The 19,086-nt window shown below is 36.3% G+C and overlaps 1 protein-coding gene across 1 annotated transcript; it reads left to right on the plus strand.

The window, feature by feature from the left end:
* Nucleotides 1–16,381: 16,381 nt before the first annotated feature.
* On the plus strand, nt 16,382–17,932 carry LOC136775005 (piggyBac transposable element-derived protein 4-like). The gene has a single exon (XM_066729482.1). The coding sequence runs from the start codon at nt 16,382–16,384 to the stop codon at nt 17,930–17,932; it is 1,551 nt and encodes a 516-aa protein (XP_066585579.1).
* Nucleotides 17,933–19,086: the final 1,154 nt, after the last annotated feature.

Below are 19,086 nucleotides of genomic sequence, written 5' to 3' on the forward strand. Positions count from 1 at the left end.
TAATGTAGATAACAAAAACTGTTTATTTATGATAAATAAAAGAAACAAGAGTATTTACAATGTTTTTGTACATAATAACCTTAACCTATTTATGTTTGTGTTGTTCGTGTCTTGCCGCTGCAGGTGTGTACGCTTATGTGTCGGTCGCTATGTCGCAAGTATAATTATCGCCCGCTGGCGGCGCTTCGCTCGGTAGCCACTCGGCGGGGCTTTCGGGAACGGACCGGTAGACGGCGCGGCGGTAGGTGGCCTTACGGGAGGGCCCGGGGAGCCAATATGGCGGAAGCCAATATGGCGGACTTCAATATGGCGGTCAACGGGGAAGCTGTAAATAAAACGGCATTAATCCCTGTAAGAAAAATGGCCGTTGGTCCGGAGAACTCCTGGACTCGGCCGTTAGCATGGGCATCGGGCAAGGAACTGTGCGGACGACGCGGAGAACTCCTGCGCCAGGAAGTGCTCGGAGAACTCCTGAGCAAAGGATAGGTATACGCGGAGAACTCCTGCGTAGGAAGGTTGGGAAGAATATACCCGGAGAGCTCCTGGGTACGGAATGCTCAACTGGGTCGGAGCTCGGTCTTATATACCCAGTCGAGCCGCCGAAAACGGAATCGGCGCTGCGGAGCGGCCGTTTTGGGAAGTTAAGGAGGGGCATGAGGAGGACTCTATACTTGGCGCACGCTATAGTATAGGCCGCGGTATCGGTACGTACGCCACAGCTCACCCCACCACGCGGTATCGTGCATGGGGCAGCGCCAAAGCAAGCGTCTCGTCACAACTTTAACAGCTGTAGCTTCAAAAAGTGACTCTAACATTGCAGAGAACATTTTTGAAAGCTGCAGAATTAAAAATAAGTAACCCAAGAATCGTATTTGGTATTTAATATGTCATTCCTATTGCAATCTATTTAATTTAAAATATCTCATAAATAGAAAAGTGATTAATCGTTCTTAACAAGTAAAAGCACGTGGCTGACAGAGATTAAGCCGATATTTATAATAGATAATATATGAAAATAAATAAATAAATTGTGATCGGTTTTTTGTATTTTCAAATAATAGTATCGCATAATTAAAAGAGGTAGTGCAAAAGTGGATGAGCTAGTCTAAACGATCGATATCGCAATTTTGGCAAATCATCGAATAGTTCCTCCCGATCTTTCTCCTTTAATTTTTACAATTTCTGAGAAATAAGCATATCTACGTTTAGCCCTAAATGTCTACTTTCTACGACGTCTAAACAACTTTTTTCGATAAAAGCAATTTTTCCGGCTCAAAAAGGCACTTCACGCGCCGTGTACCCGTACCTTAATGTTCGTACGGAAGGAGAAAATCAAAATTAGCAAACGATGCTTATTTCTCAGAAATTGTAAAAATTTAAGGAGAAAGGTCGGGAGGAACTATTCGATGATTTGCCCAAATGGTGATATCAATCCTTTAGACTAGTTTATTCACTTTTGCACTACCTATTTTAATTATGCGATACTATTATTTGAAAATGCAAAAAATCGATCACAATTTATTTATTTATTTGTTTATTTTCATATATTATCTATTATAAATATCGACTTAACCTTTGTCAGCTACGTGCTTTTACTTGTTAAGAACATTTAATCGTTTTTCTATTAATGAGGTATTTTAAATTAAATAGATTGCAATAGGAATCACATATTAAATACCAAATACGATTCTTGGGTTACTTATTTTTAATTCTGCAGCTTTCAAAACTGTTCTCCGCAAGGTAGAGTCACTTTTTGAAGCTACAGCTGTTAAAGTCATTAATGTTTAGAAATATGTAAAAAAAATATTTTGTTTTATTATGAAAACACATACGAAGTAAATAAATATAAGATTATAATTAATACTTTCTTCTAGAAATTAAACTTAATAGAGAAAGGTTCCATCGCTTTAATAAGCGACTTGCGACTTTGCTTCTAAGCTGCCAAATAAGTGCCATAGCGTAGATGGTAAGGCGATTGCCTGCTGTTATCGCGGGCTCGGGTTCGATTCACAAAGACTCGTGCAATTATTTTTAAATTTGGTTTTCATATTGAATTTTTTTTTTATTACCATTAATCTACTAGATTGAATAATAAATTAAGAAAATGAAATATTTTTAACAATAATACGTAACATATGAGTCTCAACTAAATTAATCAATGTTACGTAAAATTATGGCATTTCCTTATTTATTATAAAAACTAATTAGTTAATGGCTGCTTATAAATATTATTTTAATATTCATTCAACGTGACCAGCTTTTTTATCATAGTTGCCAGAAAAGACATTTCTTAATTTGCTTCGGCTAGCACGGCTTTGCTCGTTGGCTAAATGAACGAAGATCGAGCGCGAGAAAGAGAGGTCCGAGAAAAGTATACCGCTCTCTTTCGTACTTACGTTCAACGAAGCTTGCCGAAGTCAAGCGATGGAAGCCGAGACACGTATGCATCGCTGTGATGGTATATGTGATCAGCGTTAAGGGACACGAGTAAGGATGTCTCACGCATGCCACAATTTCCAGAAGGCTTTCGGTGTCGTAGTGAGCCTATGGTTGCATAGTGGGGGGAACGAATAACCGCTTTCTATCATCACTGGCCTGAATGGGTCTAAACCGACCCCCCATTCTGACCTCCTAGCCCGTACTTTTATATGAGCTGGGAGGTCAGAGGGGGGAGCATTTTAGACCCATTCTGGCTTCACTGCTTCCAATGGTTGTTAAAATCAGGAGTCACGATCCTATGTTGTTAGTCCTGACGTACCAATATTCCGAGTAATACTGCATGTTTAAGTGTCAATTTGTTAGTGTATAAGCAGTAATATGATTAAACTCCAATTGATTCAAACATTTAATATGGCTAGTGTAGAGAGCTGACTTATCCTCCTACAGCTCTTCCCCTTCCTACAATCATATAGATCTGTAAAATATTTATTGTTACTAATGAAAATAGAAATACCAGATAATATTGATGGATTGAATTTCAATTAAATTGTTTACATTAAACAGTAACTTGCTTCGGATGATTTTAATTCAGCAAATAAATAGACCTACACGTACAAGTGCAGAATTTATGCATGTGATACCCATGAGCAGCTGCGTAAGAATGAAGTGTGTAATAATTATATTTAAACAACAAATACTAAGATAAAATATATAATCTGCTTCACACACATGCTACTACAAATGAAATTATATGACAGAAAAAGATCATTCCCAGCCAACGATGCACAAAGCATTAATCTACAAAAAAATGTCTTGTACTCTTAATGCAGTCAGAAGAAAAATATATTAACTAATCATTTCAATATATAATAAAGTATTTTTATGATAACCATATATCAGTAAATTGCTCTACGCAATACTGCATGATTTACCAGCTGCTCATTGCATTAACTGCTGCTTGGATATCTTTTTCAAAACTTATGATTAGGACTTACTTTAGCCGCCAATTTCTACTTTATATACTTATAGATGAATCTTTATTAAGCCGCAAATGCAAACCTCATGCATATTTAACAAATTACTGACGCAAACAACATCCTTACCAATATAATTTATAATTAAGTGGATGTATAATAATATTGTTTCCATCGTACTCACTTCTTTCAACCTTCTTTATAGTTTAATCCTAAAACCATGAAAATATTCAACAAACATTATAATCTAATATTCATATATATATATATAGGTATGTCAAACGCATATTTTGGGGACACTTTTTTAACTGAACGCATATTTTAGGGACATTTGTATAGTTTGAGACCTGGTCTCAAAGTATCTATATACTGAACGCATTATTTGAGGTCATTAGGATAATCTATCGTACGCATGGTTTGAGGACTCAATTTTATATACATATATAAAAACGTATACGGAATGTGTTCTTTGGGACACTAGCATTTTCATCAATAATTCTATTAAACAGACCCTCAATAAGCTATATATGGAAGAAATTTTATTTATATGCATTTAATTACAAAATTATATTAATTAATGTACCTAATGCATACTTTCAGGACATTTTTCAAATTGAGTGATCGTTTAGTTTGAAGCCTCAATTTTATATACATGTATATAAAATATATAGGGAATGTATTCTTTGGGACACTAGCATTTTCATCGGTAATTTTATTAAACAGACCCTTAATAAGCTATATATGGAAGAAATTTTATTTATATGCATTTAATTAAAAAATTACATTAATTAATGAACCTAACGCATATTTTCAGGACATTTTTCAAATTGAGTGATCGTTTAGTTTGAGAACTCAATTTTATTTATATCAGAGAGCTTTAAGAAGAAACAATTTACTTGCTTTTAATTGGTCAAAAATAGTAAAAACACATGTTGTACATTTTTCCAGCATCTTTAGAAGCCGTTATTCAGGGTATCCGATTGAAAGTAATAGTCTAGTTGGGACATTCCACGTCATAACAGACAGATTTCAGAGTACAAAACCGATATTTTTTTTTAATATATGTTAATTTATAAGAAAATAAAAGACTTTTGGCACTAGTTAGAGTCGAAAATCTTTTTTCGTTCCGGAGATACGACTTATCAAAGTTTGCACTTTTGCTGATTTTGGCAAAAACACGTAATCTTTGAAAATTCATATCTTCTAAACGAATAAAGATAGAAGACTCTAGCTAAATCAAGTATACTCAGGAAGAATTATATTTTATTAGATAAATATAAAAAAAATAATTTATTATAAATGGTTAAAACTATTAATAATTAAAATAAACGTTTGAATTAACAAATATGTTGTCATGCTCTGACAATTATAAAAAATTATAAGAAATGTTCCCTGGAATGTCCTCTATTAGGAAAAAATATAAAACGCGTATTCTCTCTTGGTGTTCATAGTGAAAAAAAATATTTTATCACGACGCGCACGGCCAGAAACGTCGTTCGAGCGGCGAAAACCGGTGAGGCGCATGGGTAAATGAACGTGGTTAGCCTCTACACATCGAATTCCATCAATCTACGAATAATGCAAGTTAATAACATGTTTTCATTGTATGTTTATGATTTTAGAACTATTATAAATTAATAATATATATATTATTATTCTGCTTTATAAGCAGTCGTCATTTATTTACAAAATAATAAGAAATAAGGCATTTCTACATGACATTGAATATACAAATTATATACTAGTTTATATTTACATGTTTTATTGAATTATGGCAGAAGAAAATATTATGAATATGAAATAGATATACTGAAAATATTTTAAAAACTTTTACAATTGTATAATTAACTGATTGAGAAACAGCTTTAGTTTGTAATTGTGTTGTTGAATCTACCGTTAAAAAAGCATGTTTTGAGGTCCAAGTTTAAAAATACTATATATTAATGCATTTTAAAAAGCTCTTTGTTGTATTTCTATTTAGTTTCATGTACGCCGAAAATTTCGAAAGATACAAACGAATGTATAAGAACCGTATTCTTTGGAGTCCACTACCATAAAATATACGTAAAGCATTTTTTGGGGTTAAGGAAATTCTTACGTTTAATTCATGTTTCGAACTGTTTCCGCGAAATACTGTTGGATACTGTCAGTATCAGATTGCAGTATTTGAAGTCATTTTTGAATCACAATTCTTGTTATGGCATTTTCTAACCGTTTTTGCAATAAAGTCTTTTTAACCATATTTTTTAGCGAAATATGAAACTATAGGCTAAGACGAGTCCAGCAAGACTAGTCTAACTTTAATCTGACGTATAGAAGCCAAGAAATACATTAGTTAAGTTATATATTGTTTAACTGAAAAATATTTGAAAATTGTATATTTCGGGAACGGAGTATCGTACAGAGCTGAGCGAGGTCTCATTTTTCTTGTCTCAAAGCATTCTAACCGATTATGCGATGAAATTAGTGGGTCATATTTTTTGGTTGACGATGAAAATATATGCCAAGACGAGTCTATCGAAACCAGTCTCGTCAAAATCGGCCGTATAGAAGCTGAGAAATCCATTAGTTAAGTTAAATATTGTTTAACTGAAAAATACTTGAAAATTTTATATTTCGCGAACGAAGCATCGTACAGAGCTGAGCGAGGTCTCAATTTTCTTGTCTCGAAGCATTCTAACCGATTATGCGATGAAATTAGTGGGTCATATTTTTTGGTTAACGATGAAAATATGTGCCACGGCAAATCTATCGAAACCGGTCTCGTCAAAATCGGATGTATGGAAGCCGAGAAATCCATTAGTTAAGTTACAAATTGTTTAACTGAAAAATACTTGAAAATGTTATATTTCGCGAACGGAGCATCGTACAGAGCTGAGCGAGGTCTCATTTTTCTTATCTCGATGTATTCTAACCGATTAGGCGATAAAATTAGTGGGTCATATTTTTTGGTTGACGATGAAAATATGTGCCACGACAAATCTATCGAAACCAATCTCGTCAAAATCGGATGTATGGAAGCCGAGAAATCCATTAGTTAAGTTACAAATTGTTTAACTGAAAAATACTTGAAAATGTTATATTTCGCGAACGGAGCATCGTACAGAGCTGAGCGAGGTCTCATTTTTCTTATCTCGATGTATTCTAACCGATTAGGCGATAAAATTAGTGGGTCATATTTTTTGGTTGACGATGAAAATATGTGCCACGACAAATCTATCGAACCCAATCTCGTCAAAATCGGATGTATGGAAGCCGAGAAATCCATTAGTTAAGTTACAAATTGTTTAACTGAAAAATACTTGAAAATGTTATATTTCGCGAACGGAGCATCGTACAGAGCTGAGCGAGGTCACATTTTTCTTATCTCGATGTATTCTAACCGATTAGGCGATAAAATTAGTGGGTCATATTTTTTGGTTGACGATGAAAATATGTGCCACGACAAATCTATCGAAACCAATCTCGTCAAAATCGGATGTATGGAAGCCGAGAAATCCATTAGTTAAGTTACAAATTGTTTAACTGAAAAATACTTGAAAATGTTATATTTCGCGAACGGAGCATCGTACAGAGCTGAGCGAGGTCTCATTTTTCTTATCTCGATGTATTCTAACCGATTAGGCGATAAAATTAGTGGGTCATATTTTTTGGTTGACGATGAAAATATGTGCCACGACAAATCTATCGAAACCGGTCTCGTCAAAATCGGATGTATGGAAGCCGAGAAATCCATTAGTTAAGTTACAAATTGTTTAACTGAAAAATACTTAAAAATTGTACATTTCGCGAACGAAGCATCGTACAGAGCTGAGCGAGGTCTCATTTTTCTTATCTCGATGTATTCTAACCGATTAGGCGATAAAATTAGTGGGTCATATTTTTTGGTTGACGATGAAAATATGTGCCACGACAAATCTATCGAAACCGGTCTCGTCAAAATCGGATATATGGAAGCCGAGAAATCCATTAGTTAAGTTACAAATTGTTTAACTGAAAAATACTTAAAAATTGTACATTTCGCGAACGAAGCATCGTACAAAGCTGAGCGAGGTCTCATTTTTCTTATCTCGATGTATTCTAACCGATTAGGCGATAAAATTAGTGGGTCATATTTTTTGGTTAACGATGAAAATATGTGCCACGACCAATCTATCGAAACCGGTCTCGTCAAAATCGGATGTATGGAAGCCGAGAAATCCATTAGTTAAGTTACAAATTGTTTAACTGAAAAATACTTGAAAATGTTATATTTCGCGAACGGAGCATCGTACAGAGCTAAGCGAGGTCTCATTTTTCTTATCTCGATGTATTCTAACCGATTAGGCGATAAAATTAGTGGGTCATATTTTTTGGTTAACGATGAAAATATGTGCCACGACCAATCTATCGAAACCGGTCTCGTCAAAATCGGATGTATGGAAGCCGAGAAATCCATTAGTTAAGTTACAAATTGTTTAACTGAAAAATACTTGAAAATGTTATATTTCGCGAACGGAGCATCGTACAGAGCTAAGCGAGGTCTCATTTTTCTTATCTCGATGTATTCTAACCGATTAGGCGATAAAATTAGTGGGTCTTATTTTTTGGTTGACGATGAAAATATGTGCCACGACAAATCTATCGAAACCAATCTCGTCAAAATCGGATGTATGGAAGCCGAGAAATCCATTAGTTAAGTTACAAATTGTTTAACTGAAAAATACTTGAAAATTTTATATTTCGCGAACGAAGCATCGTACAGAGCTGAGCGAGGTCTCATTTTTCTTGTCTCGATGTATTCTAACCGATTAGGCGATAAAATTAGTGGGTCATATTTTTTGGTTAACGATGAAAATATGTGCCACGGCAAATCTATCGAAACCGGTCTCGTCAAAATCGGATGTATGGAAGCCGAGAAATCCATTAGTTAAGTTACAAATTGTTTAACTGAAAAATACTTGAAAATGTTATATTTCGCGAACGGAGCATCGTACAGAGCTGAGCGAGGTCTCATTTTTCTTATCTCGATGTATTCTAACCGATTAGGCGATAAAATTAGTGGGTCATATTTTTTGGTTGACGATGAAAATATGTGCCACGACAAATCTATCGAAACCAATCTCGTCAAAATCGGATGTATGGAAGCCGAGAAATCCATTAGTTAAGTTACAAATTGTTTAACTGAAAAATACTTGAAAATTTTATATTTCGCGAACGAAGCATCGTACAGAGCTGAGCGAGGTCTCATTTTTCTTGTCTCGATGTATTCTAACCGATTAGGCGATAAAATTAGTGGGTCATATTTTTTGGTTGACGATGAAAATATGTGCCACGACAAATCTATCGAAACCAATCTCGTCAAAATCGGATGTATGGAAGCCGAGAAATCCATTAGTTAAGTTACAAATTGTTTAACTAAAAAATACTTGAAAATGTTATATTTCGCGAACGGAGCATCGTACAGAGCTGAGCAAGTATGTATTCATGTTCCCAAACTTTCGGATTAATTGAATTAATCTTATATTATATGTTTTATATTTCATGCAGGATTAAAATTTAGAAAATAATAATGTCCCCAAACTATTCTTCTTCTAAACAATTTTTTGGTTTCAAAGTATGCATTCGATAGACTTTCGGTCTCAAAATATGCGCTACATGTACATAAGTACTTTATTGAACGTATAGTTTAAGGACATATCATACTTTATATAGTGTATAGTATGAGCTCATGTCCCCAAACTATCGCTTTGGTTAAGCTGGTCTTAAAATATACGATGTATATCTGAATCCGATTTAATATTTAACAAATTGTATGTCCTCAAACTATACTTCTTATATAAATTTTATGGTTTCAAAATATGCGTTAGATAGATTTTTGGTCTTAAAGTATGCATCCGATATATGAAACCGTTTATGTTAAACGCATAGTTTGAAGACATGCCATATTTGACATAGTGTATAGTATGAGGTCATGTCTTCAAACTATGCATTCACTTGGATTGTCCTCAGAGCATGCGTTTTATTGATGAAATGTACATATTCACTTAATTTAACGCTTAGACACGAGAATTAACATTGGAATCAGTATTCTGGTATAATTTTACGTATTTTAGACCAAAAAAAACAGGGTGGCCCAAACTATGCGTTTGACATACCTATATATATATATATATATATATATTGTAACCGGTGGAATCGATCCAGGTTAAAAACAATCTAAACAATCATTCCGGGAACAGAACAATTTATTCAAACACTAATAAAATAACTCAAATTAGGGGCCTCCCACGATGTTCTGGCACACTTATTATACGTTACACCAATTGTCTTATCACTATAGAGGGAAGAGAGAACTTGAGGGAGGTTGGCAGGGGTAAAGTCAGGGATCGGCACTAAATGGGAAGGTGGACGGTAGGAAGAAAAGCAGGGAAAAAGGGCTCAACCGCCCCGGCGACGTCTCTCGGCTTGCTCCCGCGTCGACACTCTTCTAAAACTTCGCACGAAACCAATGTAAAGGCTGGGGCCCGAAATGAGAAGTCGGTACTCCTTAATAATCCCGCTACGACCCAATCAACTTCACCGTCCTCGGCGTGCGGTCTGCTAATCACGCAGCGCAATCGGTTTCCAACCGACTCGTTCGATAGCAGGAAAAGGTCTGGCAGTCCTCACTCTCGGCAGAAGTGGCCCGGTCCTTAATTCCTCGTTTATCCAAGGGTCCAGGTCCTTTTCCTAATTCCTAGGACATTCACAATTAGCAGGGCAACAGCGCATGCTCTCGATCATCGAGCCAATTATCATAGGTAATATTGACCATGATCCGCATTCCCACTATTCCCTGGGTCTCTCAATCTCTCTTCCAGCGGCGTCGTCTTCTACATGGCTTGAAGGCTGCTCGGGCGGGGCGAAGCGGTACGGGGTCGGCAATGATGGGTCGGTAGTGGCGCGGTCAGGGGAGATCGCAGCTCGGCGCGCTAGCGGCGCGGCGCGGAAACGGGAAGGAACTGGTTGGGTGCTCAGCGGGGATATTCGGTAGGGGGACGGTAGGAGTGTCGCGTAAACATTCGCGCTCGGCAGGAAGGTTAGAGTGAGAGAGCATTATAGGCATTGGGGCATGGGAGAGTAAAGGACAGGAGAACAACAGTTTTTCTAGCTCATGTTGGAGCAGAGGATCCTTCTTATAAGATACTTATAATTTTAACATAGGAATTATTATATTTAATTCTAAATAAACTACACCCTACAAACATTCGCCCAATTGCCAATCATACCATTTCGTAAAAACATACACTCTCCTTCCGTGTGTGGGCGACACTTACAATATTCCTTCTGCGGAAAATTACATTGTAGCTCCACGGAATATTCAATATCCTGCACTCACACATCAGCAGGCATACTGGGGGGCGCGGGAGGCACTAAGGGGGAAGAGGAGAACTAAAAAATATGTACATTTCTGTAACGTGTTTCCACAACGTTACAATATATATATATATATATATTGTAACCGGTGGAATCGATCCAGGTTAATAATAATCTAAACAATCATTCCGGGAACAGAACAATTTATTCAAACACTAATAAAATAACTCAAATTAGGGGCCTCCCGCGATGCTCTGGCACACTTATTATACGTTACCCAATTGTCCTATCACTAAAGACGGAAGGGAGGACTTGAGGGAGGTTGGCAGGGTCAAATTCAGGGATCGGCAGGGACAGCGAAAGGGAGGGCACTAACTGGGAAGGTGGACGGCAGAGAGAAAAGCGGGGAAAAAGGACTCAACCGCTCCGGCGACGTCTCTCGGCCTCCCCCCGCGTCGACACTCTTCTAAAACTCCGCACGAAACCAATGTAAAGATTGGGTCCAGGATTGAGAAGTTAGTACTCCTCAATAATCCCGCGACGACCCAATCAACCTCACAGTCCTCGACGTGCGGTCTGCTAATCACGCAGCGCAATCGGTGTCCAACCGACTCGTACGATAGCAGGAAAAAATCTTACAGTCCTCACTGCCGACAGAAGTGGCCCGGTCCTTAATTCCTCGTTTGTCCAAGGGTCCGGGTCCGTTTCCTAATTCCTAGGACATTAGCAATCAGCAGGGCAACAGCGCATGCTCTCGATCATCGAGCCAATTATCATATGTAATATTGACTATGATCCGCATTCGCACTGTTCCCTGGGTTTCTCAATCTGTCTTCCAGCGGCGTCGTCTGCTACCTGGCTTGGTGGCTGCTCGGGCGGGGCGATGCGGTGCGGGGTCGGCAATGATGGGTCGGTAGTGGCGCGGTAACGGGAAGGAACTGGTGGGGCGCTCAGCGGGGATATGCGGTAGGGAGACGGTAGGAGCCTCGCGTAAACAGTCGCGCTCGGCAGGAAGGTTAGAGTGACAGGGCATTATAGGCATTGGGGCATGGGAGAGTAAAGGATAGCAGAACAACAGTTCTCTAGCTCATGTTAGAGCAGAGGAGACTTCTTAAGGCTAATTTTAAGTAAAATAAAATATTCTTAATTCGAATAAGCCTATTTACAACTAATCCTACAAACATTCGCCCAATCATACCATTTCCTAAAAACATACACTCTCCTTCCGTGGGCGACACTTACAATATTCCTTCTGCGGAAAACTACATGGTAGCTCCACGGAAGGTTTATCATTCTACACTCACACCTCAGCAGGCATACTGGGGGGCGCGGGAGGCACTAAGGGGGAGAGAGGAGAACTAAAAAATATGTACATTTATGTAACGTGTTTCCATCACGTTACTATTATATATATATATATATGATTGCGTAGAGAAACATTACATATTATTTTAAAAGTAGTAATGTTTCAAACATTTTATTACATTTAGGTTATTTTAATTCATAATACTAATTTCCTTGGGAATAGTGTGTTTATTGTTAAAATCACTTGCACATATGAAATAAAGTTTTTTCTATGGGTAATGCGAATGATGTTTATTTATATGAATAGCTGATTTTTCATTAAATTAGGTACGTTATATCTCAAATTTTCAAACGAGCAACGAGCATACAATACTAACAAATTATGATTAACGAAACATTTTACCGAAGCAACAATCATTACCAATAAATAACACTTTATGTGACATGTTATATCTATTCTTTTTCTTTACGTATACCGTAGATTAAGACTTTTGGACATGCCTGATGTTGAAAGGTAGACTGTTGTAAATCACATAATTACCAATAAAGTAGTTGACACAATGTAAAAAATATATTCCAATGTGCAATTCAATCAGGCAGCTCCGTATTTTTTATCATTTCATTTCAAGCCTGAAAAGTTTTTACAAAGCATCAAAATTTTATATATAAATAATTAAAACATTTTTAATAACAAAAATATACTTATCTGAGAAACGTTATTATTGTTATTATTTTACTATAAACGTTACATTTTCCTCATTTTTCTTATTCCTCCTAACCAATTTTTTGACAGGTTTTTATGCTATGACATTATCATAACATAACCAGACTTATCAGCGCATTTTTTAGCGCAACTACACAGTTTCTGCTATTTCCGATTATATTTCCACAAATTTCACCATATTCACATAATATATAGAGTAGGCTATGAACTACTAAAATTTTTTGGGCCAAATTGCATACTACCTATAGAACTTAACGGGATCCCTCACACGTGCTTTACCGACAGTACAAGTCAATATACAATTCGTTTAATAAAAGTAAAATGCGAAGCAAATTGCAATAACGGGCTTCTTTATGGCAAGGTGCCAATTCTAACGAGTCAATCGAGCTTAATAAAACTCAAATCGGAAGAAGAATAATGCTGTACCACTGTCCCGCGTTCTTGAAGTGGAAATAACCAAAAGTAACCTCTCTTCAAGAACGCGGCACAATGGTACAGCGTTATTTTTCAACTAATTTGAGTGTTTTTAAGTTCGTTTGACTCGTTATGACTGGCACATTGTCCAACAAACGCCCAATTGTTCAATATGCTTCGCATTTGACTTATATTAAATGAATTGTTTATAGACTAGAACTATCGATAAAGTAGGCGTGAGGGATCCCGTTAAGATAAATACACATAAGTACTTATTTGATATGTTTATATAACTTATTATTAATACCTTTTCATAATAAGTTGTATAATATATTTTCTGAAAGCCAACATTTAATTCGACAACAAATATCTTGCAATGATTATAGCCTCTTAATGACACTTCATCTGTGTAATAGAAAAAGGCTATTCAGTTTCTACGTGCTGTCAATATATATCCCCCCGAAAAACACTTTCGTGTAAAAAAAAACGGCAAGTAATTTAGTGCTTTCCAAAAAAATTGTATTTCCAACAAAAATCCCAACAAAACCAATAATTGCGGAAAATATACTCTAAACAAAAACCTGAAAATATAGTAATCCCAATGCAACTAAAATCCCAACAAAACTAATAATTGCGGAAAATATACCCTAAACAAAAACCTGAAAAAATAGTAATCCCAATAAAATACCAACAAAAAAAAGTTTATAGACAATAAATCCCAAAACAAAAATACCGGCAACACAAAGGATTGAAATCACTTATAAATTCGACAAGTAATGAAGCGGTAACATAAAGCACTGAGATCGAATAATTTAGGGAACTAAAAAAAGTGATTGAATAATTAATTATTATATAATTTTTCTAAACATATTACTTGCCAGGACGGGCCAAAAGTGTATAGTAGTAGATACTTCAAAATGCAACTGTAACGAAGATTTAAATATACATTACAGTATTTGGCCCGTCCTGGCAAGTAGTATGTTTAGAAAAATTATATAATAATTAATTATTCAATCACTTTTTTTAGTTCCCTAAATTATTCGATCTCAGTGCTTTATTTTACTGCTTGATTATTTGTCGAATTTATAAGTGATTTCAATCATTTGTGTTGCCGGTATTTTTGTTTAGGATCAAATATAATTACTTGCAGAAGTAGAGTAGCAATGCGGTTCCGATGGCAGGGAGTGGGGGAAGCTGTTTTGTGGTGTGGAAGGGGGATGGGTGGGGATAAGACTCTCTTAGTATGGTAGTGGTGGGGATGAGGAAGGAAAGGGTCTTATAGTGGGGTCGAGTTTGGTTAGGGAGGGTGGGGGTATTTTTCACCCTATGTCACAGTTGGAAGGTCTTATAGTGGGACCGAGTTTGGTTAGGTAGGGGGTATTTTTCACCCTATGTCACAGTTGGAAGGTATTATAGCGGGACCGAGTTTGGTTAGGGAGGGGGTATTTTTCACCCTATGGTACCGTTGGTTAGTTATCCTACGGGGACCTAAGTTATCCTACGGTGCCCTAGTTTAGGGAAGGTTTTTTCACCCTTCGAAGTCGATGGTTAGTTACCTTACGTAGCCTAACTATTTCCGACAGGATAGTAGGAGGGATGAAGAACAATTAGCTTGAAGAGAGGGGGAAATTTTCATGAAACATGCATATTTAAATAGAATTATTTTAGTATAAAAAACGTAGGCATAATGGCACCAACGTTCGTTGATATTCAAGGATCCCGTTTGACGGATAAGTCATTTATAATCAAAGAATTTGCTGTTGTACAAGAACAAAAAGTGTTCCATATTTTATTTTCGCTTCCCTATTCATATTCATGGCTAAGTGAAGAGGAGCGAAAGCGGACAGAGTAAGTATATGAAAAAGAAAAAATATATATTATTTTTCTTTAATATAATGTTTCTTCTTAGCTGGTTCTTTCTAAATTATCACGGCTTAAATTGGGCGGATGGCTACTCACCTTACTATAAATATAAAGATATTATAAGGAAGTATATCAATGATGATGAGGATAAGATTTTTGTTAAAGGAATTGAAAAAACAAATTGGTTAAGAGATATTTGTAATTTAGAAATAACTAATGTAGATAATTTTATGTGGGGGGATTTTGATTTAGAAGATAGCTTGCATAATTCACATCTTCCAGCATGTTTGAATCATGAAGGTGTATGTGCCTTAAAAAATGTCTATTATATGAAATATATGTATGAGCAAAAATAATGGAATATATGTATAACTGAAAAACGCTTGCATCTATTTTCTAACATGTAGTTACCTGTCCTCAATGTTCTCTTACCACCTGAAGTGTTTCGGAGATCCTTTATCTGAAGAGAGCTCAGTTTCCCACCCACTTTTCCTCAGTTCCTGTTTAGTCCTCTCAAAGAAAAGAACAAAAGATGTCTCGACGAAATAGAGTTTTGAAAACGCAAAAAGAATATCGCGAGTGGGTACGCGAGTGTCGTGAATATATTCATAAACTCAGAATCTCTAATCGCAACGCACCTATAGGCACGCTGCAGAAAAATTTTGCAGAAATTGCACAAATACAGTGTCTTCTACTTAGAGCAGCTAAGGATAAGAGTTATTGTTTGAATCATGCTCTCAAGAATCCTGATTTAGGATATCAGCATAATTATCATGAGTGGGTACGCAAGTGTCGTGATTATATTCGAAGTTTAATAGATGCTAATAGATCTGCAGATCCCGATACAGTACACAAAAACCTGACTGAAATAACAACTATCCAGCGTCTACTTCTGCATGCGGCAAAAAATAAGAAATCAATTGGAGTGAGAAAGTTTATTTGGAAAGATCTCGAGTCTTCATTTAAATCTCGAATATGTAGCGAAATGGTTGTAAATTATAATTATATAGAACCACTTGATTTTCTAACAGTTGCAAAAGACTTAGTACAGACCTACAAAGAAAAAGTGTTTAATAACGTGAACGCAGTTAACACTTTACCGACCGGCCGTCGATTAATCGACGTTTTGTTCTCAGCGCTTATCGACCGGCCGTCGATTATTCGACGCGTGCTTCCCAGCGCTTACCGACCGGTCGTCGATTAATCGATTTTCATCTTTCTGTTAGATTCAGTTAGGTCAGATTGACAAGTAGCAAGCAGCAAGCATTTCGAATTCGTTATTCAAATAATCGGTGCTTTTTTCTAAGCTTTTTAGCCCTTAGAAATGAATCGAAAAGATAGTCTCGGTGAGTTTTATCTCGACAACCTGTCAGATTGTCTTGACTGCCGTTCAGCAATTAGTGATGACGAAAGTGATAGCAGTGATATAGTCATTCGAAAGCGACGTCCTGTACCGCTAATATACACTGATTCGGAAGACCAGGACATGAACAATAATGTTGAAGACAATAACGATACATGGTCAACGAACGACAGGAGTATAATTTTGGAACCATTCGAAGGCAGCTCTGGCGTAAAAATTATGCCAAGTTCCTCCGAAAGCGTAATGGATATTGTAAATTTATTCATTGGAAGTGACCTGATTGAGCACTTCGTGAGGGAGTCTAATAGATATCATTATCAAATTGTGGAAAAATATAAAATTACATCAAAAACGAAAAAATGGAAAGACGTCACGGTGACTGAAATGAAGAAATTTTTGGGCCTGATCATTCTTATGGGACAAGTAAAGAAGGACGTTCTCTACGATTATTGGTCTACAGACCCATCTATAGAAACGCCGTTCTTCTCGAAGGTTATGAGCAGGAACAGATTTTTACAAATAATGCAAAGCTGGCATTTTTGTAATAACAACGATATTTCTCCCAATTCGCATAGGCTGGTGAAGGTCCAGCCTGTCATTGATTATTTCAAGGAAAAATTTAACAACGTATATAAACCAGATCAACAATTGTCTCTAGATGAATGTATAATTCCGTGGAGAGGTAGACTGTCGATTAAAACATATAATCCGGCAAAAATTACAAAATACGGAATACTGGTTAGAGTACTGTCTGAAGCTCGTACGGGATACGTATCCAACTTTTGTGTGTATGCTGCTGATGGAAAAAAATTAGAAAAGACAGTATTATCGGTCATTGGACAGTATAAGAACATGTGGCACCATACATATCAGGATAATTATTATAATAGTGTCACCATAGCGAAAATGTTTTTAAAAAATAAATTGCGAGTGTGCGGGACGATTCGAAAGAACAGAGGTCTTCCTGAAATTCTTCAAACGGTCAAGCTTTCAAGAGGCCAACATAAATTTCTTAGAAATGGCCATATTTTATTACAAGTATGGAATAATGGCAAAAGAAATGTAAACATTATATCGACAATACATTCTGCACAAATGGCGGAATCTAGAAACCGAAGCAGGACATCAGATTGCCGCATACAGAAACCTATCTCAATAATAGATTATAATAAATATATGAAGGGCGTGGATCGCGCAGATCAATATCTGTCCTATTACTCTATTTTTAGGAAAACAAAAAAATGGACGAAACGTGTCGTAATGTTCTTCATTAATTGTGCACTTTTTAACTCCTTTAGAGTATATACAACTCTGAACGGAAAGAAAATTACATATAAAAATTTTCTGCACAAAGCGGCACTTTCATTGATAGAAGATTGCGAAACTGAAGAACAAGGTACGGATCTACCTAATTCCGAATCCACAACCTCAAGAACCACATCCCGATTTGATTATCCCGGAAGACTGGCAAATTTCGAAAAACAAACTAATAAATATAGTGACCAGCGGTAAATGTAAAAAACCCCTACAACAATGCAGAGTTTGTGCAAGTAAAAAAAAGCTAAGCAGAACAGGTTTCGCTTGTAAATACTGCAACGTCCCACTACACAAAGGTGACTGTTTCGAGCGCTATCATAGTTTAAAAAAATATTAAACAACTTCTTTTTTCAACAAATATTGTTATATGGATTATGGTATATTTTATGTAAATAATAAACTGAAAACGATTGTAATATATAAAATAAATATTGTTTAACACTAATATAATTAAAGTAAAAGATTTTATTAAATTTCGTTACCCTACAATAACACGAAGCGGTCAATTTTACCAGAGTTTAAGAAAAGCGCATATATTCCCGCGCGTCATTCTAGACCGAAACCGAGCCGGTGTCTCGGACGATCTGCGGCTGAGCGGGCGGTGAAAGGGCATAGTATGTTCGAACCGCTACCGGTCGGTAAAGTGTTAAGATAAATTTCATCTTTAACTGACAATTTATTTGTAAAGAGATAAGTGATATTAAACAAATCTCTACCCGCAATGCAGTTTTATACAAAACTGATAGTTTTAGTGATTGGTACAATACAAATATAATTGACAAAATTCTAAAAGAATTCAGTGAGTTTCAAGAGCGTGATAGTGGATGGGCGTTGGAAAAAATTCTGAATTTAATTATAAATATAAATTATTATAACCCGCTGCATATAGGTTGTGCAATCGAGCTTCCAGAATCTATTAAGAATAACCAGGCTGTGATAAACATACACAGTGATGATAATACATGTTTTGCATGGGCTGTAACGGCTGCACTCTATCCGGCAAAACCGAATACTCATCCTCAACGAAAATCTTCATATCCTCATTTTACAACTATTTTCGACGTTAGAAGTATAACGTTTCCAACTACATTAAAAAAGATTCCGAAATTTGAGGAAGATATTGATGTCTCTATTAATATTTTTACTATGGTGGAAGAGACTGAAGCGAATGAGAATACAATCATAGCACCTCTACAATTAACAAAATGCAAGAGGACCAGACACGCTAATCTTCTTTTTCTTCTCGAGCATCAAGGAGCAGCAGCACAATTTATATGCATGAGGAACCTTTCCAGACTGCTAAATGGACAGCTTACTAAAGGAAAAGGCTCTCATCTTATTTGTGATCG

The sequence above is a fragment of the Prorops nasuta genome, unplaced genomic scaffold, assembly GCF_024137725.1.
Source record: "Prorops nasuta isolate Cenicafe-Biocafe unplaced genomic scaffold, Cenicafe_Pnas_1.2 PNAS00007, whole genome shotgun sequence".
Lineage (NCBI taxonomy): Eukaryota > Metazoa > Arthropoda > Insecta > Hymenoptera > Bethylidae > Prorops > Prorops nasuta.